We start from the raw sequence: 27,080 nt of genomic DNA on the forward strand, positions 1-27,080 counted from the left end.
CTAATAGCAGCTCCACTCGCGCCGCTCTCGTCCCCGCGCCGTTATTGATATGGCCTTGAATTCACACAATTGATTTTTATGCTTCCCTCTAGCCACCTTGTGCAGTTGAGAGATATCTTTATTCGCACGGAAAGTGAAATAAGTGCGTAATAAAACGGTGATATATTAAATTCGTTTTTCCCCGTGTCGCGCTTTTATTGTGAGCCATTTTTCATCTTTATTGAATTGAGACCCCGGCGATCCGCGTCGTCGCTTCGGGCGGAGAAAGGTTAAATAATTTGTGCAAATCAGCAACACATTTGGCTTTCATGATGTGACTCCAGCTGCTATTTATTCCTTTAATTATCTATCTATCTATCTATCTATCTATCTATCTATCTATCTATCTATCTATCTATCTATCCTTTTTCTCCTCATTTGGACATGTAAAACCTTTATTTCACTCCTGGGTCTGTACATTGTCTCCTATACAGACTAACGGTGGGTTTACATTTCATTACTTTGTGATAATGTCCGTTGGAATGGGCCTATCAGTGCCTTTAAATCAGGCCTGTACACTCCGCACACTTCCCGTCAATAGCACCGGATTTATGGCTTCATTGTGCGCAACAGATTATTGCTTCAGCGGCTCTCCTCTCTCACGCGCATAAATCTGGTCCAGTATTTGTTGTATCTTGCAGGACCCGTTGCACTGATGCAACCCTGCCATTAAAAATAAAGGGATGCCACTCAGGCCCATCCTCCAGCATGATGTGCAACTGCCATTTCGGTTTTTATATTCGCTCAGTGTTCATTGATCCGAATATTTGTGGTTCCCTAAACTGGTGTGCCGGGAAACTCTTGGATGAGTTACATGGGTCTATGGGTGAGTGCGTGGCTGGTTTAATTGCGCAGACAGTGAGCGCGCACGCACACAAAAAGACACCCGTGTATTATTTGGTGCCTTGGAAACATAAGTGCTCACCTCCTGTCGGGTTCTGTACCAAATCATGTCCAACTGCAGGGTTCTGGTCAGGTGGCAGAGAGTTCCCAAACAACATCGTATCATGGGAGATTCTCCAGGGGCCTGAATGTAAAGACCACCATTTAAAACGTGTTGTACTCAAGAGCAGGGGCGTAGGTTTTGTTTCAATATTGGAGGGGACACATATGTAATGGGGATCCTCTGCCAGACATTTCTGACCTACTTTCCTGCACTCTGATGATTTTCATGCACCAATTTATAATTGTAATGTCTAATTTTGTCAAAATAAAAGCTCAGCATTAATGAGATGTTGAAATGATATACAAAAGTAACATTAGGCGACATATCTTTCGCAATATGAAAGTAACTTATGTTTATGTCACTTTAGGTGCAACAGCTCTTGTTTTTGGAATTGTTTGGCAGACGGGTCATGAGCTGCTCCCCAGAACAATAGAAAATGAACATGCGCGGAAGAGCGTGGAAGTCATTTCAACATTTGTATAGACAGCAAGAAAATTCTTACCTGCATTCTGTAGAATTTTTATGCACCATTTTTTGCCTTTTCTGAGTCAGTTTATGGTGTAAATGTCTTTAAATCTGTCAAAATTAAAGTCTTATTTTATTTTCATGTTTTAAATATTGCGGGGGGGCATGTCCCCTGCGTCCCCCCCGACATCTACACCTATGTACAAGAGTCTTGGAATAAAAATGGACACCAAAATATCAAAACTAACTGAGCATTTACTGACGCAGTCAAAAAGACCCTCATAAAACACAATAATAAATTTATAAATACATTAAAAAATATATTTTTCTTCAATTCAGTGCAGCTATATTCTGATATAAAGGGAGACTTTTTTGTTTACTCTTAAAATAATATATTGAACATTAGACCGAACTCTTTAAGTTTGACTCAGTGTTTTGAACATGTAGACGCTAAACAGTTTGGAAACGCTTGACCCGGAGCTCCAGCACCGCTAAAAGGCACAAACCCTCCTGTTTAATAGCAGCAAAGCTGCAGATAATAAAGAAAGCTGCGGCTTCTTTAAGACATCCGAGCAAAACAACTGCCCTGCCGAGGAGGGAGGGAGGAGTGGTGGGAGGGAGGGAGTGAGAGAGGGAGGGAGGCGAGGTTTGGCTGGATGACCGAATGGCAGCTTTTACGCAGAGGGTTGTCTCACCTGCTGAAACGCACTTCACCCATTCAGCACAACAGAGCCGTCTTTCGCTCTCACCTCCAATTAATATCCACTCCTGCGAGGTCAGCGCTTCGTTTCGTCGCCTCTTTTCTGGGGTTTGTTTTGTTTTGTGTCTGTGGCTTTATTTTGATGCGACGAGCTTGGGTATCCTACCATGCCCTTTGCGTATGGATCGTCTCTGCCAGAGTAGGCGAACAAAGCGCATCAAGCCTCTCCAGAGAACTGCCTCCTCTCAAAAAAATCACGGATTTTTGTCTGTAAGTACTCAGGATAACCATTTGGCATCTTCGCTTGTTTTTTTCCTGCTGTTAGGCTGCCGTGTGTGTGTGTAGTTCACTGGGAAAGAACACGCTGTAAAAGATGGATACGCTTTTTCTTAGCCCGATGGATAGGCATTTAATTTAGGGAACACCCGATCCCAATGCTGGACAAAAATAATGGCAAGATTTTGGATAGCACTGGACACGTTATTGCTTTCCTGGGAGTAGAACAGGCCTGTGTCGATGCTTGAAAACCAAAAACAGCCCGATCCTGCAGCACAAACGTTTCATTTCCCAAGGCGTGAATTACCATATGACAAGCATACATCCGAGCACTGATAAAACACACTGACAAAACATCACAGACAGAAAAATAAACTATGGAGCACACCGGGATTGAGGAGGTGAACCAGACGCACCAGCAGCAGCATGAGCCCATCAGCTTCGGGATCGACCAGATCCTCAACAGCTCGGACCAGTCCAGCGGCTGCATGCTGCCCAACCGGACCGGCGACCCGGATTACGCGCTGGCCCCCAACGTCTACAGCAACGGGTACAACAGCGTCTACAACCCGGCCTGCTCCATGGCGGCGGGTCTGGCCGGCTCCTACAACGTCAACATGAACATGAACGTCAGTATGAACATGAACATGAACGTTAACGTGAACTCGGGCGGCGCCGGAGGGGTGATCCGGGTGCCGGCGCACAGACCCATGCCGCCTCCGCCGCCGCCCGCCGCTGCTGCGCCGCATCCGCCCCCTTCGACGCATCCGCCGGGCATCGGACCCGGCATCGCCTCGGTGCCCGGGATGGGGATGGGGAATGCGGCAAACTTCACCTTCCCGTGGATGGAGAGCAGTAGGAGGTTTGCCAAGGACAGATTAACAGGTAAAGAGTTTCCTCGTGAACCTGCAACACACGTAGTCTCACTTGTGTCCCCCATTCACACACATGTAGGCCAGAGGATTATATAATCTACCTCCACACCTTCACCTGCTTCTCACACCCTCATAAATGAACCCAAACACCTCAGCGCACAGTGTAGCGTTACTCTGTATTCCCCTCATGGCCGTACAGGTGTGAGTTGTGAATTTTCTCATGTTAAAAACAGGCCCTGAACGTTGCAGGATAGAGTGGGCCTCTAATAGCTGACGGATTGGAGCTGATTTCATCTTTAGGTTGTAATCTATAACGAATCGTATATGCACGCGCGCACAGTCAGTTTTATTATGCTGGAAGGGGCAGTGTGATAAACGAGAGGAGAAATTGACATGGACATGCTGATGAATCAGTATTGGACCATCACTCTCCATTTACAGCGGATGACGGATAACGACGTTCCGCGTCTTTTCATGAGGATGAATGATTTTTTTTTCTTCTTCCTCTGCGAGCCAATTGAGAAAACAGGAAGATGAGTCATAATAGTAATAACACATGGCAGCTTTAAATCCTATAGAACAGGTCAGGCCTATTATTATTATTATTATTATTATTATTATTACGCATTTATAATGTTTGCTGCAACGAGCATTTTTTATTCTAATATAGAGAAAAATATGACTTAATGCCTAAATTATGTGTAGCTATCAAAATTAATCTGCATAATTCACATACAGTAAAATTTTAAACACCTCACACTCATTTGGATCTGACTGCTTTTCATTTTTCCTGCTGCAATTAATAAAAAAAAATAAAGAATAAAAAAACATGACGCAGCAGTAATACAGCTACTTTGCAGATTTTATATACATTTAAAGGTTTTCCTGATTTAATTATTATTATACTTTCTTAAAAACATAACTAGTATCTTTTTTTTTTTTTTTTTTTTTAAAAAGCATAAAAAGTAATTTATTCTTTACAATAAGCAAATCAGGAAGCTAGGGTGCATTATTATATTTTTTCGCAAGCCAAACTGGTGTTACTTTTGTCTGTGGTGCAAATTTGCGTCACAAAATCCCAGTTCAGTTGTTGTTAGGTATTTGCTCACGTCAAACACCGTCATATATTTGCAGCATTTATCGTGCACTCTTATTGCTCACGTGCCTTTGCATCTTGCCTGCAAAAACCTAATCACTATCTAATTACTCGTGTTTTCTTCTTCAGTCACAGAGGCGTTTGCAGCCTCCATTTTTAATTTACTTATTTTTATTTTACAGGGACAATACACATTGATCAGAGGAAGTAAAACAAAACATCAGTTTCAGTTTCCTTTTGCCAGATGTTAAATTAAGCACCATTTCGTCTTTATAAAAGTGCATTTTAATTAAGAGAGTAGTGTAAAATAATATTTTTTAATCCTTAAATAGTAAAGTGAAGGAGTGTGTCCTCTGTGGCAATCAGACATTATATAGTTATCTCTTTATCTGTTTTTATTCTCTTTATTAATTTGGGAGGGGGAGGTGATGGTGGTGCCACTGGTCTTTTTCTCATGACCTCATCGTTATGAAGATGAAAATGAAGAACATCATGGATCTGCACAGCCTCACACACTCCCCCCTCCACACCACCTCTCCACGCATTAAATATTCACCATTCCGTTTCTTTCTACCTGATTAATTATTAAATACTGGGGGACGATATGTCAACTGCAAAAAGATACAGTGTAAATAGGCTTATCAATTCTACTCATGGTCACCGAGGGCCTCTCGTTTAATTTCTCTCAGCTTTGTGTCGCTGTAATTATTTCGCAGCTTATATCTTTCCACTGTATTGATCAGCCAAAGATCAGCAGCTACACACACACACACACACACACACACACACACACACACACAGAGAGAGAGAGAGAGAGAGTCCACATTTAGCCTGCTCTGTTTCCTATAAAAGGCCGTAAATCAAATGGACTATCATCTATCCTGATGGGCAGAGCACCATTTTAAATCTCTCTCTCCCTCTTTCTCTGTTTCTTGTTTTTTCTTTTTCCCTTTCTCTCTTCGTTTTTCAAGTTGAAACCGGAGGAGACAAACGGCCTCGTGCAGCTTTAAACAGCCAAACATTTAGCCAAAGGGCTCCCAGCTTTTGGCAGCCATGGGCGCTTTTATTATTTTTTTTGCAGGGATGTAAAGGAAACCTGTTAAATTGCACAACACAATCGGCTTCTCTCGTTTTTCACCCCTGGCGCGAGCCCTCGTGGCCTAAATTCGTGTTATAAATCACGAGGAGCTGCATCAAAGTGACGCAGAGGATTAAAGTGTGGGGCGTTAGAGGGATCATTTCATCCATATCCGAAAATAAGACTTGTTTATTTACTGGAGGATTTATGCTGATGATCACTAAGTCCTCTCTGTGGCTGCCAGTTATTTATTTCCTTTAATGCTTTAATTATTTATCCCAAATATCACTGCAGTATTATTATTATTATTATTATTATCATTATTGTTATGGAAGTAGTAGTATTATTTTGGCGACGTAATTTTTGTCATTTTGCAAAAAAGAGGCTTGATTCAGCCTAACATTATTTTTTATTTATTTATTCACATTTATTTATTTATTTATTTATTTATTTTAATTGAGGCGTGTTTTAAAGCTGCTAAGTGCTCGGCAACATTTTTTGTGACATAAAAAACATTTTAAAAAATTAAATAAAATGTGAAATATCAGAAACATTTCACAAAAGAATTAATAGTCTGGCTGCTGTAAAAAAAAAAAAAAAAAAAGGTTAGAATAATTATCTAATCAATAATATTTGTAATAAATTGAAACAAGTGGGTCATGACGTGGGTAGTTTAAATTCATACAAGTGCAAATATAAAATGGCAAAACACCAATACAGTCATTTAAAAAACCATACTGTAAAATAGCACTTTAATAATAATATTAATAATGATAATAATATAAGAATAAAACATCATGTGGATCGTTTGAGCATCCTGACATTAACCAGAGCCACTACAGCACGTGCAGCTCTATAAGAAACACCAATAAAAACACCAACACAATTAAAGCTGTTTCTCCTCCAATAAATCTCCTTCTCTCTCTCTGTTAATTTCAGCAGAGCAGGAACATCTGATTTTATTTCCGCTCCTGTCCTCGTGCTCTCCACGCCGCCCTGCTCCTCGCCGTGACAGAAGACCGTGTCCCTGCCTTTTGTCCCGTATAGTGTAATAAATAGCAATATATGTTCATGTTATATTTCAATATCCCCTTTAGAATCCTTCACGGATATATTTATTAGATTGCTACAGAGGTAATATCCGCAGTGGGGAAGGGAGGCGCTGTCACCGAGAAGTGTTATTAAGTATAGGTGGTTTTATTATGGGAAACATATCCTCCATGGTAGCATTTTATTTTTTGATATGCTTATGCTAAATTGTATTACCCAGGCGGCAGATTTAGTATTTCTGGCTCATTTTCTTTCTCATCTGAGGGAGAGGAGGAGAAAGTCACATCGTTTTGCAACTTTTTTCTTTTCTTTTTATAGAAATAAGAATTATTTCTCTTTTTAATAGTAATAAATGCTCCAATGTGTATGAGTTTTAAGATTTCACACCCTTTCCACACAAACAGCATGAACAGTTTGGCTGTTTTACAGGATGCTATTGGCTATTTATCATTATTATTATTATTATTATTATTATTATTATTATTATTATTATAGTGAAAATTATTTTGGATTTCAGAGGACACAAAAGATGTCTTAGCATTAATGTAACGTTTTGAATTTTGCACTACAATACCGTTTTATCTCGTGGGATTTGAATCTCTACACCAATTTTATATCATAGGAAATAACAGACTTGCTCCATGCATGAGCAACAATTAGCTGTCTTTAATATTTAGACTTTTAATTTATGTGATTTTGACACTGGGCTCTGAATTCTGAGGTTGCTAAAAGAATATATATGGGGTTTTTTTCATATTGCATTGTACCTTTTAAGCGTGGTATACTAAAAACTCATAATTTAACATTGGCAAGATTGGCTTAATATAAATGCACAATTAATGAGTACATTTGAAAGCCATAAATACAAGAACATTTGAATATTATGGGTTATTTTCAGGAGTGATGCAGCTAAGCAGGGGCAGTCTTTTCATTTCATATTGGTTTAAAATCCATCCAATATCAAACATTACAGCATTTCATGCATTGTAAAAAAAAAAAAAAAAAAAAAAATAGCCCACAGTCCTAATAATAATAGCAATGGATAAATCTGAGGGCATATCTGATTCCTGAGCTGTCTCAGCCGTGCACCCTCAGTCAAAACACGACCCATGACTGATGCAGTATCCACAGCATCACTGTATCGTATATTTCTCAGCAGTTTGCACGCTGTGGAGCAAAGCCTTTCTGCAGTTGGCAGCTCCACAGGCTCCTGCAGCATGCAGTTCCACTTGGGTTGCCTCTGAACGTGCTTGTATGCGCCTGGTCCATTAGTTAGTCCGCAGATGGCCTGAAATAGCCATCTAATGCGGTATTATTTAGCCAGACGCGCCGCTGGGAGCAACAACAGGCCTGCTCGCTCCCTGCATGTGACCCGTAAGGCTGCACATAGTTTGGGGCCACCAAAAAGAAACCAATTAGAAATATTATAGAGAAGTCATCACACAGGGCTCATGTAAGATTTAAAAAACATACCATAAAGTGCAATAAGGTCACTATGAACTCACTGTTAAGGGCCACAGAGGTGCTTCAGTCCACTGTGACCACCTTATAGAAAACTCAGAAACATCATGGGAGTTTCGTCACCATAAACTCATGATTAAATACCACAGATGCCTGTCTGAGTCCCGGAAGGAATATTACAGGGATAGCATTACCATTTTTACTATTATTGAGCACTGGAGCAACACAAAATGTGAAACCTGATGATAATATTATAGGAATATTACCATAGGAGATTAAAAATAATAATGAGAGGAAGAAGAGGAAGAAGACACGGACACTATAAATCCGGCACAAAACACAATAAAAAGGGAGCGAGCTTTCATTCCAGGCACTAAATCTGCAGGGCTAATTTACACGCAGGTAATGTTAACTTTATGTGACCTACTGTAACAGCACATCGCAGCCATTCGTCTTTATTTTACAAATCATTTTGCTCGTGTACGCCTCAATTTGCCACTCGTGTTCAGCACCATCAGGGGACGTCGGCAGCTCCCTGGAAACGACTGCCGAGCGCATAATAGCTTCATGTTCCATTTTCCATTCAAATTGTCATCGTCTGTGCGGCAAATGAATTTTCAGGACGCAGCAGCAGCAGCAGCGGCGGCGGCAGCACGTGGCCCCCAGGGGACACCTATGCAGATGTTTTCATATTCATTTTGGCTTCTGGTGAGCTTTTCTGACAAAACAAAAACAAATAAACACCCTGTAAGACAGGAGGCGAAACAGCTTGCTGGGGAGGAGTGACACACAGATACAGGGAGAGGGAGAGGGAGAGGAAGAGGCAGAGATGGTTTGCTGTTGTTGATTTCCATTCTGCCTCAAAATGAGAATGTGGCTGGGGAGTGGATCTATGGCCAAAAACGATCTCATTACATTTATCGATCTTCTGTTTACCCATGGCTGACAAAATAGACAGGATTCATAGATATTTTATGATGCAGGAGATAAGTTGTTATTAATACCCAGATACAGTGATATGTGAAAGTGAACCGTCAGGCAGCGAGGCACAGATGGAGGAAAATAGAAATACAGTGGCAGTGTGCAATTCATATTTTTGAAGAGACACAATGACGAAGCAGCCAGTCAGTATATGTGGATTTAAGTTATTTAAAAGACTGAATCATGACCTCAAATTCAACATCAGTATCTTTAAATCATAGGCGTTTTTTTCTGAAAGAGATGATTACACAAGGGTGCAGATTTTGGGGGGACGCAGGGGCCCCTTAATATTTACAATATGTGCATTTGTCCCCCCAAAAGAAACATGAAGGTGGCAGAGGACTTTAATTTAGACAAAATTGAAGACATTTACACCATAGTATGATATTGATAATCAAAGCAAATCAGGCTTTAATTGTAATCTCACCAAACATAAAACAGTCAGTGTTTGCAGGGTCGTTCCAACACTAAATTAATAAATAGGCTACTAATATCATAAAATAGATGTCAGTGAAATACAATAAAACCTGAACCATTTTCAGAAAAAGATTAATAATAATAATTAATAATAAAACTAGCACCTTTCATACCGGAAATGCAGCACAAGTGCTTTACGATAAAGGCATTATAAGCGCTGAGTGCACCACGTGGAAGTAGACATAATGGACATGAAACAGACAAACAAGGCAATTCCATTTAAAAGAGTTTAAAACATCTATTAACTGATTCATAAAATTATAGAGTTGTAAAACTATCATAAAATCAAATAAGATTTTAAAAGAGTTGCAGCAGCATGAAGCATAAAAAGAAAGAGTTTCAGACCTGTATCAGGAAAGTCAGAGCTAGTTAAAGGCTAAAGTGAACAGATACGTTTTTAGCTTTCCTGTAAAAAAAAAACAAAAAACATTTAGCGAGCTAGCTTCCCTGATATCTATCGGAAATGTGTTCCATAGTTTTGGGGCGTAATTGACAAACGCTGCCTCAAACCTCCAATAAACCAGCAGCAGATGATGGTAGTGTTCGTGGAGGCAAATAGTAAAAAAGGGGGTTAGCAGTGTAGCTCGGTCTGAGCCCATTGAGGCTCTAAATGTAACAGGAGGCCAGTTGGAGAATGATGGAGAAAAGGCACAACTTGGTGCATTAAGTTCCACCAGAATGCAGGAAATTAAGTGTTTGATGCCCAAATTTTTCTGACAATCCCCAAACCTCCATTTCACATGTCTCCCCCATGATGTTAAAATGAAACCTACACACTTGGATTATACAAAAAGTTGTGCAATTTTTCATCATCAATCATGTAATGTTATTGTTGGGAGTTTTATTGTTGTATGGAAGATGATTTGTGCCAAAACTGAATTAATGAAAATTGAAAAATTACAGAAAAATAGAAGTAATCTCCCAAAATTTGAACTGTGTCAGATTGAAGGACTGTGACTAGTGCTTATACTGCTAGTGCCTTTGTTTTAAGTTGTGAATGGATGACCTTCATTGCCTGTTTCTGATTGGCTGACCATATGTGCTTGATTTATCTTTGCAACCCTGCTAGTTGTCACTTATTTCTCTAAATGGACTGATATGTAATTTTGGACCAAAACCTTTCCCAATGCTTAAGTTAAGAGAGCAGCAGTAAATGACATTAAAGTAGACTCTGTTCATCATTCAGGCTTCCTTCATGTGATTAGCTGCTATGCGTTGGCGCCCACACAGCGGCTGCTGCTGTGCTCCAGATGTGGGACCTCACTGTGTCTCCCTTTCCTTTAGGGGAGCAGGCAGAGGAGAGCCGAGCCGGAGAGGCCACAGGGGGGCCGGGGCCTGCCGGGTCCCTCTGTCCTCTCCCCAAGGGAGACATCGGCAGGGTCCCCGTCTGGAGCACTGTGGAGACATTAGCCAAATGCTATTACCCCGAGCTCGCTCACCTGCGAGACGGCAATGGCCTTCTAGCAGACTATCCTTTCCCAAAGGGGGCTTGCCCAGGTGAGTCAACCCCCCCCCACACACACACGCACACACACACCAACCTCACCCATTTGTCTCACAGCTGATTTTTAAGTGCATCCCTCTTGTGTGTGTGTAGATATTGAAAGGTCTTCTGTCTTTATGTGTGAAAAAAAACATAAAAGCTAAAGTAAGGGTTGATTTTTTTTCCCCCATGATTCAACTCTAGGAGAGCAATTTATTGCCGGTTCTGAGCAATATCTTTTCTTGAACTGTTTTCGAAACTGTATATCTCAGCTTTCTAAATGACTTTCCTTTGGATTTCCTTTCTGTACGAACCTGTGTGTTGTTTGGTTTTCAAAATCTGGCAGGGGAATATTAGTTGTAATTACATTTATCTTCTTCAATTGGCAGCTTCTGGGCCTTCTCTTAGACTCCCCAAACAACACTGTCTTTTCCAGAGTTAAGACAAAATGGACAATAATTGTATCTAACCAAGGAATGGAAAACAAAATTGTGTTTATAACATGAACATAGACCAACTAAAGCTCAAGGGAAATAAGTTTATATTTGAGAAGCACGGCTCGTTCTTGTTTAGAAATGCTAATAACTGCTTGAGCCCTTGAAGTCCAAACTTGCAATAACCTCATTGGTCATGCTAACATGGAATTTTTTAATGACTGCACAATGTTCAAAGCTACAATCCACCAACTGCTTAAAAATCATCTCCTTTCAGCTGCCCTCTCACCCTTCTCTGTGACCCGTCGTATCGGCCACCCTTACCAGAACCGGACGCCGCCCAAGAGGAAAAAGCCTCGCACCTCCTTCAGCCGGGTGCAGATCTGCGAGCTGGAGAAACGTTTTCACCGGCAGAAGTACCTGGCATCGGCTGAGCGCGCCACCTTGGCCAAGGCCCTGAAGATGACAGACGCACAAGTCAAGACCTGGTTTCAGAACAGACGGACAAAATGGCGGTAAGCATGTGGCAGGGTGTTCCTTCACTTCCAGTGTTATCTGGTGCAGTTCAATCACCTTTACTGGTGTGAGAGTAGAGAGTAGGGAAGCTAAAGCATCATAGCTCTGTCCTGTATGTGCCATGTTTTGCTCATATCTTCACCCTCATGATCTACTTAAGCAAAACAAAAAGGCTGTGGTGCATTTCTCAGAAGCCCTTTGTCTTTATGAGGGCAGAATGTTCACTCAGAAGAGCCACTCCTTCCTTCCAGTTTTTCTCGTGCCATAAATCGACAGCGCTGAACGTGTCTGTGTTTTGCTCTCGGGGTCCAAAATGCTTACCGGTGTTTCACTTTAAACACGAGTAAAAATGGCCCGCAGCTGAAGCATTCGAGGCGTCGTACAACACAACACCTATTTTGCTTAGCTTAGCTGCCAGTCGAGGCCAGTTCACTTGACCAAGCACAATTACTCCTGAGCCTCCTGAAAGGCCTTTTAGAAACCTGCTGTCCAAAGCAATACTGAAACACTCACAGGAGGAATTGACTGCCAGGTCCATGGACAGAAAACACACACACACACACACACACACACACACACACACACACACACACACACTCCTTCACTTCATTCTAACTGTTGTTTATAGCCATTTGGAAGTAAATGAGTAGGAAATCAAATTATGAAGCCCTGCCCCTAGTTAAAGGGACAGGACGCATATTTCATAAGCACATTATGAACAATTAAATTACCTTTTAGGGTTTTAATGTTTAAAATGATTCTAAAGCTTTTTAGTATGAGTCAGTGGTGGAGTGGGGAGGTGGCTTCTGAGGCTTCGAATGTTTTCTCAAAAGCCTCAAATCTTTTAGCTTTTTAAAATACCTTAAACTTTGTGTAATTTCCCCTCAGTGTCTCTGAGGCAGTAAAGTTATATTACCTCATATTTGTAATGCTTTTTATGCCAAATTCCTACCCTTTTTATCATGGATGAATTACTGAACAGGCTTACAGGGTGCCGAAGTGTCAGTCCTCACCTGCAAAGTGTCGCTCAAATTAAAATGTACCAACTAGACACTCAAAATTACCATCAAGAGACACAAAAAGACCACAAAGAGATGCAGAGGATTTGCAAAAAGACACAAAATAACCACAAAAATGGGCAAATTGACCCCAAAAAGACACAAAACTACACAGAGATGCAAAACTACCACAAAATTTGCGTGTCTTGCGTTTGTTTTGGAGAAGTTGTGGCGCCTTTTGCATATCTGTGTCCAGGGTGTATCGTAACCCACACATGCTACCTCTGTTGTGTAACTTAAAACTAGTAACACAGCACAATTTTTGCCTGCTATATGTGGCAGGAGGGAAAATGTAGTTATCCTCATTATTTGTTGTGTTATGGTTTTACAGTTGGAGAACAATTAGGATATAGGCCTTATAGGAGGATATATTTTTTCCTTGGCAAAGATCATGTTTTTCCCCCAAATGATGTACAGATTTTTAGGCATTCTGTTATCTCACATGGCTTGGAAAGTAGTGCATATATCTGCCGCAAATGGGGAAAAAATGCACCCCTGGACCTCACTGAGATTTAGGCTAAACCCTGAATGTTAACAACATCTGGCTCCGCCCCTGGAACGAGTTTAAACTTAATACACATAGAAATCACTGAACATTTTGGGGGTTTTCTTTGGCTGCTTAACATTTGTGAGTTATTTTATTGTCTTAAACAAACATATACTATTGAAATTTGGTTCGACAATCCCTGTCAAAACAATTGCATCCTGTAGCAGTGAGAGACCAAGACATATTTCCCACTCCAAGAGGCAATAAAAAGGAATTTGCCTGAAATAAAAACAACCAAACTAAATCCAAGACTAAACAGCATGACACAAGGAACGAGGGAATTGGCTTAACTCGTTTTTCTGATTTCCTAGTTTTGCTGAGGTTTATGCCATTTCCCTGTAGTGTGCACCTGATAGGATGAGCATGAGGGATGTCTTTGCGTGACGACTACGCTAGTAACAAGAGGTTGATCAAATCAACAGCCGGGGAATCAGATTATGATAATGCTGTTAACAATAATGTGTGGCTAATGGATGGAGGTTGGTGTGCATGAAAGAGTGTTTTAGAGGTGTGTTTCCGCCTGTGATTTCTACCTGTCGTTTGTATTTTGGAGTTGATTTTGACGTCATTTGTTTATCATGTTTTGTGTCATTAGTAACACCACCATCATTCTAAAAGAGCCATGTAAATTCTTCATTTTGCCTTAATCTGTGTTCCATTTTTTTGGCTAAAATGAGCACACACAGAGGAGACACTGTCTGTTACCGTAAAAACATCTGTCAGGAAGATTGATTTGAATATAAAAGAAACTTATACTTGGAAGAAATGAAAAGTAAAAGCAGCATTTCATCTGCTCTAATCACAATGGAAGCTCAATTTAGATTCACGATTTCTAAGCTCCTTTTATGCATTTATTTCCTCAGTTCCTATTTTACATCTTTAATCCTTCAATCTAAAAGTGGTTACTTTCCAACATCAACACTCCAACTTATCCTTTTAAAAGCATCTATCTTTTTAAACATATTGTGCCTGTGTGTTTCAGGAAAACACCCATCTGTGCTGCTTCTCAAACACAGCAAATGTTAAATCAGCGCCGACACACGATGCGCAGGATGTATTTAACTGTTAACATATGCTGTTCTGAAAAAAAAAACAAAACAGTTTTCACCTTGAGGCAGGAAGTGTACTGTACCTCCTCCTCCTCCTCCTCCTCCCCCCGTTAGTCACGTCCCCTCGCCAACACCTGTCACTCATCCTGATCAGCTGTCATCTAGCCTGAAGCCGGAGTAACTGGCACAGGTGTTGAGTGATGTGTAACCGTGCTGTTTTTCTTTTCACACCTTTTCTTACTTGATTTGTTTTGGTTTCTATATTGCATTGACTTCCACTGAATGTCCCATGAGTATTATTGAAAATCCAGTTTCAGGCTGGTGTTCTTTCTATTTCTGTATACTTTTAATTTCAGGCAAGCTGCAACTTTTATTGTAGTGTTATTATTTTAATGGCAATCAATGACAACCTCAGGCCTCGATCACACAGAAAGCATTTTGCATTTTGTGGGTACATGAGACCCTAAAAAAGACGCTGGATCATGGGGAGTACCACCAGTTGGTCCAGGAGCTTCTCCTCCATGATGGTCATTTCCAGGCATATTTTAGGATGACCTGGGGGCAGTTTGACACCCTGCTGTCTATAGTCGGGGCGGCAAGCTCTGAGTATCCACCAACCTCTACCACCATTGTTTACCAACTGTGAATTTATTGTTGTGGCCACCACAGAAAGCCTGCCTCTCAAATCATCTGATTGGACAACGGGAAAAAAAGCAGAGATGATGTGGGGTGCTTTTCCACTCTGAGTTGATGTGTTTTCAACTTGAGGAGTTCGGAGCGCTCCGGCAAAAACACCAGGCCCCTAGAGCGCAAAAACGCGAGGCACTTTGCAACGCAAAAACTGTGCACAAAAAGCTTCATTCTCATTAAAAATAATTACAAAAAGGTGCCTCCTGCTGCTAAAACACTTTCTGTGTGATCAGGGTCTAAAGGCATCCATTGGCACCAAACATGTCATGCTAGCGTGTCGGAAAGGGGCGAAATAACCCTTCAAGGTTCATCTAAATTTTGGCAGCAATCAGCCTATTTGAAGAGCAGTGAATCCCTTGCGTGTATAGATACGTAATGTATTAAAACGGGTTTGTTGTGGAACTCAAAATGTTAACTGTAACAGTAATAGTCCTTGCACATCAGATAATTAGTATTGCTTGTTGGTTAGCTAGTTTTCAACTAGCCTCCTCTATGAAAAATTTCTACAGGCGCCTTACTAGTTGTGACCATCTCAACCAAAAGTGCTTTTTCCTTGTTGTATGAAAATGTTTTTGAGGCTTGAGGAGGTAAAATGATCCAGTAATCTGAAAGAAAAAAGGAAAATTGTAAAGAAAAATATAAAACATTTATTATCTCACAATCCCTCCTGTATTCCCTGTGGAGTCCTGACCCCCAGTTTGGGAACCCTTGCTTAAATCTAAACTTTACCCTGTCTGTCTGAGAAAAGAAAGTTCTATTGCTTCTTTATGAGGCGACGAGACTAATATAGCAAACAATGCTGTGGTATGCAGCATTAATAAATCTCATACACACCCCATAAAGATAAACATTATATAGGTCTTATATCTTCCTCTGTTCCCCTTTTGTCTCCCCCGTCCACCCAGGAGACAGACTGCGGAGGAGAGAGAGGCCGAGAGGCAGCAGGCCAACCGGCTGATGCTGCAGCTTCAGCAGGAAGCTTTCCAGAAGACGTTGAGCCAGCCCCTGCAGCCGGACCCGCTCTGCCTGCACAACTCCTCCCTCTACGCCCTGCAGAACCTGCAGCCCTGGGCAGACGACAATAAGGTGACCTCCGTCACCTCCGTGGCATCTGTAGTGTGAACGTGTGTGTACGTGAGTGTGTGTGTGTAGAAGAGAGGGAGGGGGAGACAGAGGGAGGGGCGGAGCTGAGAATGAGATGTGTTTATCAAAGTGTCATCAGTGTGAATGGACAAAAGGAATCTGTATTCCTGACGTTCAGAACGCAGAACCATTATGGGATTGTCATAGATACGGGAGAATGATGCTTGCTTTGGAAAAAAAAAATTGAATGGACACTGTGCTTCCTCACTCATTGATCGTTACCAGCAACATGGTGGGGGAGCGTGTGTAGAGAGAGACAGCTATCTGTTACTGCCAAGACCTACAAAACACTGTGTGTGGACTTCACAGCACAGGAGCCGCACTGACATTGCTGTTTGTCAAAATTAAGCAACTGTTATCTCAAATATCTAAAATATGTTGAGTCATTTTCCTGCCTTACACCAAGTTTCCGCTTTCCCTTCAGCTGACGGTCTAAAAGAGAGGAGGGCACTTTATCCATAAGTGCCAGGAAACAAATGGACACCTCTGTACATGCCCAACTATCAAGACTGTCCCCCCTTTTGCCTCTGGATCCCTCACGAGGCGGCAGAGACTCTCTGCCAATAATGGCAAAAAAACGACCTCCTGTTTTTCGCTTTTGACTTTGTACAATGTAGTAAATGCATGTTTCAACCCTTTTCTGTGTGCACTCGGATGTACCATTGAAGTCAGCTGCCGTGGAGGTGGACTGCAGTGTTCAAGTGGTAGTGATTGGTGGAACTCCAGATGACGAATTCCTCATTATGTTGAATTTAAAGGTGTTTTATATTAAATGATATTGTGACTTTTTGAAAAGATGACAAACCTCTCTGTTTTTCTTCCTCCCTTCTTTGTCTCGTCGGGTTCTTTCTCTAACTGCCTGTCTGTTGTTTGTCACCATTATGAAAACCATGCAATAATACTTTATGATTTTAGCGAGCTAGTTAGCCTCACGGGATTTGGCTATGATTACACATTAAAGTTTCAAACCACCCAAAGGTAAGATACCGTCGAATTGTATCAGAAGGACAGTGCAATACCTTTTTTTATCCATAAAAACTGATGACTACAGCTCCCAGGTGTGAATGTGAAGGAGGGCGTTGCCGAAAAAACAGCAAGCGTGCTCAGCAGAACCCTCCCTGGATAAATAAAGGTTTGAAAACTGATGCCAGCTCAAATTAGAATGAGAGTACAGGAGAAAGAACGAGGTGTGAAAGTACAGGTTGTGCAGCTGCTGAGGGAACATTTGAAATGCTCTGGTTGTTATTTATGTTTTTGTTTGATTCCAGTGAAAGGACAGCGTGTTTTAAACGTGTCACTTATCAACGTCATCCATCACATTTCTACTTTTCATTCTGAAGCTTGTACACAGCACACTCTTCCCTGTGAAGCCCTTTGCTGCCGTCATCCTTGCACATGGTGAAAAACAACTTCAGTGAGAGTGAGATGATCCGTCCTAGTAAGCAAAAAGCTGTGGTGTGATGTGGTCGTAGCTCCTCTGTTTCTTCTATCAGTCCTGCATTACGTTACGCTCTGCTTCCAGTCAATCAGCTGATACCTACAGAAGGAATGGAATTCTCCGCCCTCAGACAATCCCTCAGATACCTGCCATCGGAGAAATTTTATCATCATATCTGTATTATCTTTTGTTCAGGTTGATGTTGGAGTGTCTTTGCAGCTGAATGAAGCTCGTTTTTAGAAATATAAAAAGCAAGGAAACAAAAATGGTGCTAAACATGACTCAAAAGTGGCTCTTTGGCTCATAATCATAGGGGAATCTGATGGTGCTATACATGGCACCTATCTTTAAAAGGTGATGCAGCGCCCTTGTCAAAAAGTGCTATACAGAGCCATGAGAGATCATAGAACACTATATTGATTTTAAACTTTTGAATGATTTTGAATGATGCCAGATAATACCATGGATGCATCATTATGCTTCTAAATGACACTTTCACTCAAAGGAACAATGTGTATTGTGTTTAGGATCACAGACTGCAACCAGCCAAAACTTCTCCCGGTTAGGTTTTCTTCGGTGTTCTTTGCTCAGGAGGTTTTTACTGGGAGCCAAATTATCTGTGGAGGTCTCCTCCTCTTCAAAACAAATGGATCGATTAATTAAAATTGGTAAAATCTCTGGATAAAGCAGCTTCACATTACAAATCAGTGTTTCTCCTTGGCTGTTTGGCTTGTTGCCGACGGGGCAGAGACAGCTCAGTCTGAGGTAAATAAATCACGATGATTCTTATCTGCAGGTGATTACACACTAAAAAAAAAATACTTATTACATTATATTCGATTTGTGTCAATACATCCCTCCGAAGCTTTAAATGTGAATGATTATTAGTTATTACTTATAAAATGCTGGTTTAAAGATTCAGAATCATGTACTAAATGCTTCCTGAAAAACATTATGACCTGTTTAAACCAGCATATTTCGTGCACGTGGGGGCGAAATGGTTAAGAGGCACTCCTTTCATTTGTTATCCTCTGGAAATACACCGTTTGTAGGCTTTTTTTTAATGTAGTGTTTTTATTTATTCTTTCCCCAGTAAGTTAAACTAAGCTGAGGAACTAGTTGTTTACCGGGGAAAGAAACAGTAGAGAACTCCATGGGCATCTCAACCCACGCCAAAGAACCGCTGAGGATCTTTTTCTGGCTGTAGATGCTGAGGGAAAAGGTAAACTAAGTGTGCACGTACTAATGCAGACTGCAGTCCTTAATGACAGCAGCATTATCTTTATTATCTAAAAAAAACAAAAAAACAAAAATAAAAACCACCCTCTTTTTGACTGTTAGCTCCCACACCATTTTTGGTATTGTCTTCCATTGTTGTCTAGGTGAATCACGGTCACAGAGACACCAGACAGCCGTAAACATTTTGTTATCACCACGTCCGCCTTATCAGGAAAATGCTTATCAGCAGAGTCATAACAAAAACGACCTATCTAGAAGCACAGTAAACACATCATTCAGGTTGCTTGCTCGTAAATGACCCTTCACCATTATGAAATGCCACAGGAAGTGGGCCTTGCCGTTCTGTGCCTGCCTCCTCTCCTCCACATCGAATCACCAGATTTCATTGGACTGTGAGTGTTATGTCAGCCTCTTGTTAATCTTGGCTGTGCACGCCGCTGACAAATACCTATCACCTTTCTGACGTACCTGGGTTTGAAAACTCCAGGGTAAACATCTTGTGCCTTTTGTTGGGATATCAACAGCATCTGGCTGCTCCAAGTTGTTGCTCATAGCAGGTTGATGATCTGGTTCGAAACAGCTGTCTGCAACTGCAGCCGCCCCCAACAACCCTCCGCTTTCTCTCAAACACAGCGCCTATGTTTAGTCAGTTTTAAGGGCGTCGTGCCTGGTTGGGATCCTGTCAATGACAGGCAGTTCTCCAGGTGACGCCTCCTCAACCCCCATTTCCTCCGCTCCCTGCTGCTTTCATCTCTCTGTCTCGGATGCCTTGAAGACGTGACTTGGCCCATTTTAGAAAAATTCCTCCCTTTACTGTTTTCAAAACCGTGCATTGTGTTTTACTACAGGTGCTTAAAGATTTTTTTCTCCTCTCTTGTCATAGCTCTGTCGTTTTTTGTTTTTTTCTCACTCCCTCTCTCTTGCCGCCAAAGAGCCCTGTCCTTATCCAATAAAATGTCACCACACAAGATGAACAAGAGAGGCTCAGGGTATATCAGACTTCCTATCGAGCACTCTGTTTTGAACAGGGCCACTGAAAAAAACTATTCACCACATACGCTTTGTGCTGCTCTGTGTCACGCGCCGTCTGCTCTAATCAGTTGTTTCCATTCTTGAGAAAGGCAGTCAACATTTAAGTCATTATCAAGCAGCTGTTGTGACTTCAGTGATCACTGAGTAGAACAGAGTCAGGTTTGATTTCTGAAGAGATGCTGATAGACATGATAGGCAGCCCTTCAGCAAATGACAGCTTTTATAATAAATGTTCACTTTGCAGCATTGTACAGTTTAATCAGGCAGCTCCAAGGCACCTGGGGGAGGGCACCCCTCCACCCAAAATGTTGCTGACCAACAAATATGTACAACTGGCAATCACACACAGCCATTCTAAATAAGCACCAGCCAATGTTAGCATAATCATAAATAAACTTGATACATATCAGTCATTATTACTACCAGTTGTAGTATCATGGTGTACTGCATTTCTGCGTATGGTTTGTGAACACATTCACATTCCCAACTCAAATATCAGTGCTTGGTCAGTGTCCTGTCACATCAGAATATGACGCTCTCAACACATTCTCACTCTGACCTCATCACATATCCACGTTTGGTCACGGACTTTCCACGTCGAGATATGATGTGCAACGTACTCTGGGTGTGTTAGTTGTTGATGTTCTGGGTCACCGTGTCAACTTCTGCCTGTTACATGCATTGTCTTCTTTCTAAATACACTTCTGTTTTCAAAGGAAATGTACTGTTTGCATACAGTGTCTTTCAGACAAAAATGCACTACATTGCTACAACACCAGAAATCGACTTTTTTAAAAAATAAAAAAATAGACTCCAAAGTCGTTTCCGAAGGTTTCCAAAGTCGTCGAAATCCAGTGAAAACAGACATGTATCTTGAAAGAGGAGAACTTGACATGGCATCCCAGAACATCCACAACCAAGGCACCCAGGGTACCTTGCATGTCATATGTGGACGTGGAAAGTCCATAACCAAACGTCGATATGTGACGAGAACAGAGTGAGAATGTGTTGCAAAATCATGTGGTTGAGTATAGAAAAAGAGAACAGGGTATGGCTTTGTAATCTTATGGGAAACGAACACCGCTCTCCCAGGTGAAAGTCATTTGTTGGACCCATCCACCACCGCTCCCCCCTGGCCTCATTTGGACTTTCGTCATCTTAACTTTTGTTCTTCCCCCTGATGCCTCATTATACTATATCGGCAACCATCTGATCATGCCGCCATTAAAATATGGCTTTTTTTGTTAGTGTCGGACGCCACAAATCACTGTCCAAGCGCTAGATTTCGACAACTCTGGAATGAGACCGGGTTGACTGAGTCCCCTCCTCTGTCGTTTTTGGTTGTTCAGGGTCACCATGTGAATTTAAATTTGTTATATGCATCGTGTCTTTTCGAAATGAACTTCTGTTTTCACAGGAAATGTACAGTTTCTGCTCATCAAATACAAACAGTCTTTTGTCAAAATAAACTTGCATAAAATGCTTTGGTTTTGGTTCACTTCCCTAAGTTTAGGCAACAAAATCACGTGGTTAGGTTTAGAGAAAAAAAACCCATCATGCTTTGGCTTAACATAAGTATGTTTGTTATGCTATCAAAATAATTCAGTTGATGCTGGTTTCACACGGGACATGAACAGTAGTCTCCTAGATGAAAGTCCAGAGCTAGTTCGACCCATCCACCTCCCCTCCCCTCCCTTCCCTCCCGCACCATGTGACTTTTTATACTACGATAGTTCCATTCCATTCCATCTACTTACATGTGCACATAGTATGAGAAATGAAAAAAAGGCGATTAGACCCCATCATGATGTCAGCTATTCCAGGAGGGTGGTAAAGACGTAGTAGATCAGGGAACCCCGCCCCCTTCTATGGAATCTAGACGCTGGTGGTGGTGATGAGATGAGATGAAGAGGGAGCTGAGGATGTGGATGTGAAGAGGACGGGGCTTTTGATAAGCTGGTCCTAGGCTCTGGATAAGGTGACGGGAGGTGAATGGGGTGGACGAGGGCACGACAATTTTAAAATGTCAGCTGACAGAGAGAGCAAAGAGAAGAAGAGATTTAAAGGTAGGCAGAAGCAACATGAATGGCTGAGAGAGACTGTGTCAAAGTTTGACTGGGAGTGGGATAGAGAGAGAACTGTGAATGAATATCCACCTTATTTTCAAACACGGAAGTAAATAGTGATCAACTTCCGTTTTTTTGTGCGTGACTTCCGGTCAGCCGCTTTCCCTCATGTTTTCCTTTACCGGAGCTAACGGTGCAAGCTATGTTTTTTTCAATTTTTAGTTGTTTATGTTAGTCAATCAGTTAGTTAGTTAGTCTGTGTATTTTGTATAGATAACTGTGCCCACGTTTCCGTTATAACGGAAATTTATTCCTTCTAAACGCGAATAAATCGCACGTCAATCATAAACTATGAACCAAAAAAGCACAATCTATCCCGAGTGAGACAAACTGCTTGATCCCCGTCTCCAGTGTACCAGCAGAGAACCTGCAGAACCGAATCAGCGAAAAAACACACCGGGCTAAGCCTCTCTACCTGAGCAGCTGAAGCTGCGGCTCGCACCCTCGACACACAGACGGTGCTTCTGCATGCCAGCCAAACGTGTGCGCAACTGTGAGAAATAAATATGTTAATAAATATGTTTTCTTTCTTTCTTTCTTTCTGTCGGCGACATACACTCCTAACACAGGACGGGTTGTTTTAATTGACTGAGTTGATCATTAAGCCATAGTGATGCGCGGATCGGCGCTGATAGCACCTGAATCAGCACGTACGCATCAACCATCCAGCCGTTACAACATGATTGAGCTAGCAAAGCAGTTTTGTGTTGCTATGTGTGGTATTTATTCAGTTTTGGGAAATCACGATGTCTAGAAAGCATCAGGGCTGCAGCTGACAGGGACAGCTAACGTTAACACTAGCAGCAAAGCTAACATCAGGATCGCCATCCATTAAAAGCCTCCCGTTGTCGGATACGACGTGAAACTACTCCAATTAGCTCAATCATATTGTAACTAAGACATCCGCTAGAGAATTTTTTTTTTTCACGGGCCACTTTGTGAGTTTAGTGAGTTATTACAGACACGGCTAATGGCTAACAGCTAACAGTTAGCCCAGCTAATCTACGATAACCATGTTATTAATTACACACAGAGAAAATACTAATGTTTGTTCAGTCATTGTGTTTATAGACTTTACAAACATCAGATTAGTCTAAACGGTGAAAAAGTGACGTGAAAAATGTGATATATACATATATATAGCTAAACTCAGCAAGGTTAACAACAAGGCGATTCCTATTTACACAGTGGTAAGAGTGCTGGACAGGAAGTGTCGCACAAAAAAACAGAAGCTGGCTGCGTTCTGTTTTGCCTCCGTGTTTCCGTGAAAAATAAGGTGGATAGCATAAAGACAGTTTTTCTGATTGAACTTACGCTCAGCATCATTTGCCTGGCGCATCAAGAAATCCCACCTCCCATATCGCCACGATGGAGTGCGTTTGTGTCTGACGCCGACAGGCCGCTGACCAAGCGTCAATATTTGATGAGCTGAGACTAGGTTGGGCTTGTCCAAGTGGTGTTGCCGTACCCCATTAGAACATGACTCACAGGTATATTCAATTAATGTTAATGTCTTTATAATGTTGTATTGGTCAGACAGACCACATGAAGTCTGAGTTAAATGTCTGTCATATATGTTGTGCTGCACATGTAATTCATATAGAAAGGAGTACCTTTTGTTGATTGTATTTTCTTATAGTGTGCTTAAGTGGTTTTGATAAATCAACCCGTTCTCATCCCAAGTTGTCATACTGTATATCGCCGCTTTGCCAGTGGACATCTACGTCTACATATTACACACTAGGCATTCTGGAATGCTGCAACCAATGCTGGGATATCAACAAAACAATATGGTTTGGCTCTGTATTTATATGGGAGGTCAACACCAGCCTCCCAGGTGAAAGTCCAGGGTTTGTTGGACCGTTCTACCACCAATCCCACCCACCCTACAGGGACTTTAAAGCTCCGTTTCAAACTGACGCTGTCCAGCTGCATATCATACCACTGCAACAGGTGCCAACCAGCAGTGTCATGAACTCCATCCATCCATCCATCCATCCATCCATCCATCCATTTTCATCCGCTTACCCGGGGCCGGGTCGCAAGGGCAGCAGGCCAAGCAAAGTACCCCAGACGTCCCTCTCTCCAGCAACGCTTTCCAGCTCCTCCTGGGGGACCCCAAGGTGTTCCCACGCTAGATGAGATATGCGTGTTCTGGGTCTGCCCCAGGGCCTCCTACCAGTGGGATGTGCCTGAAACACCTCTAATAGGAGGCGCCTAGGAGGCATCCTGATCAAATGCCCGAACCACCTCAACTGACCCCTTTCGATGTGAAGGAGCAGCGGCTCTACTCCGAGCTCTCTCCGGATGTCCAAGCACCTTACCCTGTCTCTAAGGCTGAGCCCAGCCACCCCACGGAGGAAACTCATTTCAGCTGCTTGTACCCCATCAGAGTATCATACTGCTGTGACAGGTGCTGCCCAGGTGAACAGAGGCAGGGAGGGACCCCAGCAGATTGGGTCCCCCACTGTTGGCTCCATGGTTACATCCTTGGACAATTCAATACTAATCCTCAGCTATGAACAACAACTAAGGTGTTTCACGATTATGTCATTGCTGCATTCCCACACATTACACAAACATAATATAAACTATAAACTAATATAAAACTAGACTTTTATAGGAGCGATTGTTTATATATGATACACAAGTCAAACCACAAGAGCCTGTGCTTATGTTGGCACAATAACCTAATCCAGATCACAAGTATATTCAGTTGTGTCCAGAATAAGAATAGGGCTCTTAAAATAAAGATTAGTTGTAGTTTACGTTTCCTTAACTATGGCAAAATGTACAGTGTGATTATCTGTAGCCCATCCACTACCGTACAGATCATGACTAATACCAGCCAAAGCATGATACTGAAATTCTTTTTTTCCTGTTTAATACCAGATGTAATGATATCAGTCCACAGTCCTAACAACCATTTTCAGGCCATGACAGCTGCTGTAGCCACTACATTTTGGAGGAAAGCAACGGCCGCTTCAGACTGCCAACTTCTATTAGATCACTGCTAATGTGTTGACATGTGAGGCTTTGTTGACTAAAGGCCTTTATGGCTGTTGATTTTAAAATGCTGCCACGGCCCGTTAGTTTGAGTTACTTGGGTTGCATATTGCAGAGCAGGGAGAAGGAGCGCTCCAAATCTATAATTCTACAGTAACAGGCCTCCATTTTGAAGTGCAGTGATCTGTACACCTTCCCTCAGATGTTCGGTCAAGTATGAAGTGCTCTTGCAATAGACACTTATTAACAGATTTTTACATGTGGGTGACGCAAGAGGTGTGGGAAGTGAGAACAAGTGAAAATCACAGTTTTGCTCCGGCAGATGTGAAAAATTAAATGCATTTAATATCAACAAAATTCAGCTCTGATGAATCAGACTCAGCTTGGCGTTCAGTCAGCAAAATGGAAACATTTTACATCATGGGCATTTCACAACTGATTTTTCCAGAGCCATTTTGTTCCTGAACCCATTCATTGATCACACAATATTAGTAATGACTCAGAACCACAATGCTCTGGTGATAGATGTAATGGTCCCATAATATTTAGTTTGGTTATTTTGTCTTCAAATTTATTATTGCTCGGGAAACAAACAGCATTCTTCATGATGTCCTGTGGCTTTCTGTAATTCAAGTGAGGTAAACCTCCTGAGTGGAGACTGTCTGTTTCAAATGATGGTAACTGGTTTGGCTGGACAGATTAACTTTTTGTTTGGGAATCAAGAAGGCACGAAGTATGGCGGGCATTTTACTGCCACGCCAGAAAAACAAACAAACAAGTAATAAGAAGTCATTTTATAACAACATATTTTCATGTTAGGCCTATTACTTATCACGTTCTAACAAGAAACTTTAATTGTGTTACAATGTAAAACGTTTTATGTTACAACAATAAATTATCATGTTTTGACATGAAATGTTTCACATTATAAAAAGATAAATAGTATATTGTTATAACAATTAAAGTTTATCATTATAATGGGGATAATATCTTGTTATAATCTGAATATATCTTGTTAAACCATGAAAAACATCTTGTTATAAAAATAAAATGTTCTAATTATTATATGATACTGATCCATTTTTATTTTTCTGGCATGTCAGCAATATGCTGCCCTGTAACTAAAGAGCAAATGTGAACGAAGTTAGTTTGAAACTACCCGTAAAAAATAAATAAATAAAATAAATAAATAAATAAATGCCATAACTCAAAATCAGTCCTCTTCCTTATCTGTGACTTCTACAAAAATCTACACACTTATCAAGTATAGATTTAAATAGAAGACCAATTAGTGGATTAGGGGACATTTAACAAAAGATTCACATGGGTTTTTACTGTAAGTCTTCATATTCCGGCTGTACCGTTTGATGGGATGATTATTAAATAACTGTCGGCTGCTGTAGCAGTAAAAATCCTGGAGCATCAAGTCACTTCCATCTGAGTCAAGTGAGGAATGAAGAGCTCTCTCTGCAGCCTGACAGCATGACAGAGACTTCAGAGCTAACTCAACCTGCTGACATGACACGCTTTCATGGTTCTCTGTTTCTCCCTCTCAGTTGCACATATATGCACACACTCACATGTGCATGTACTTACTCGCAGTTACACATATACATGTTTGCATACAAGAATACATGCAGGGATAAAAAGCATCCATGTACTGGGTGATAGCAAGTAAATATAGACACAAAACAACTTCTTTTTGCCTCTGCACTTTCAGGAGTCTTTACTAAAGTGCAAAGAAAATGTGTCGAGTAAGTCCATGAACAACATCATATCTGCTATGAGAACGGATCTGCAGACATGTCCTGTCCTGGCAGTCTGTGACACATTAAAGCTTTCACAAGCTTTCAGGCATGCATGAAGACAACTCAT

The 27,080-nt window shown here is 41.4% G+C and overlaps 1 protein-coding gene across 3 annotated transcripts; it reads left to right on the top strand.

Annotated features, from left to right (window-relative positions):
• Positions 1 to 2,138: 2,138 nt before the first annotated feature.
• Positions 2,139 to 17,159, top strand: tlx2 (T cell leukemia homeobox 2). 3 transcript variants are annotated; one of them, XM_049585432.1, is made up of 5 exons: positions 2,139 to 3,311; positions 10,729 to 10,941; positions 11,639 to 11,876; positions 16,127 to 16,307; positions 16,789 to 17,159. In XM_049585432.1, the coding sequence occupies exons 1-5, from the start codon at positions 2,804 to 2,806 to the stop codon at positions 16,798 to 16,800; spliced, it is 1,152 nt and encodes a 383-aa protein (XP_049441389.1). In that variant the 5' UTR covers positions 2,139 to 2,803; the 3' UTR covers positions 16,801 to 17,159. The 3 variants fall into 3 exon arrangements, with proteins under 3 accessions (XP_049441389.1, XP_049441388.1, XP_049441390.1); XM_049585431.1 differs by having other exon boundaries at positions 16,127 to 17,159; XM_049585433.1 differs by lacking the exon at positions 10,729 to 10,941 and having other exon boundaries at positions 16,127 to 17,159.
• The last annotated feature ends 9,921 nt before the right edge of the window (positions 17,160 to 27,080 follow it).

This window comes from Epinephelus fuscoguttatus, linkage group LG9 (genome assembly GCF_011397635.1).
Source record: "Epinephelus fuscoguttatus linkage group LG9, E.fuscoguttatus.final_Chr_v1".
In the NCBI taxonomy this organism is placed as follows: domain Eukaryota; kingdom Metazoa; phylum Chordata; class Actinopteri; order Perciformes; family Serranidae; genus Epinephelus; species Epinephelus fuscoguttatus.

What these genes read in the sequence shown, in the direction of transcription:
- tlx2 (XM_049585431.1), top strand. Translation starts at nt 2,804, where the DNA reads ATGGAGCACACCGGGATTGAGGAGGTGAACCAGACGCACCAGCAGCAG. An exon ending in TGCCAAGGACAGATTAACAG is followed by an intron (nt 3,312 to 10,728) that starts GTAAAGAGTTTC and finishes CCTTTCCTTTAG; the next exon opens with GGGAGCAGGCAGAGGAGAGC. An exon ending in CCCAAAGGGGGCTTGCCCAG is followed by an intron (nt 10,942 to 11,638) that starts GTGAGTCAACCC and finishes ATCTCCTTTCAG; the next exon opens with CTGCCCTCTCACCCTTCTCT.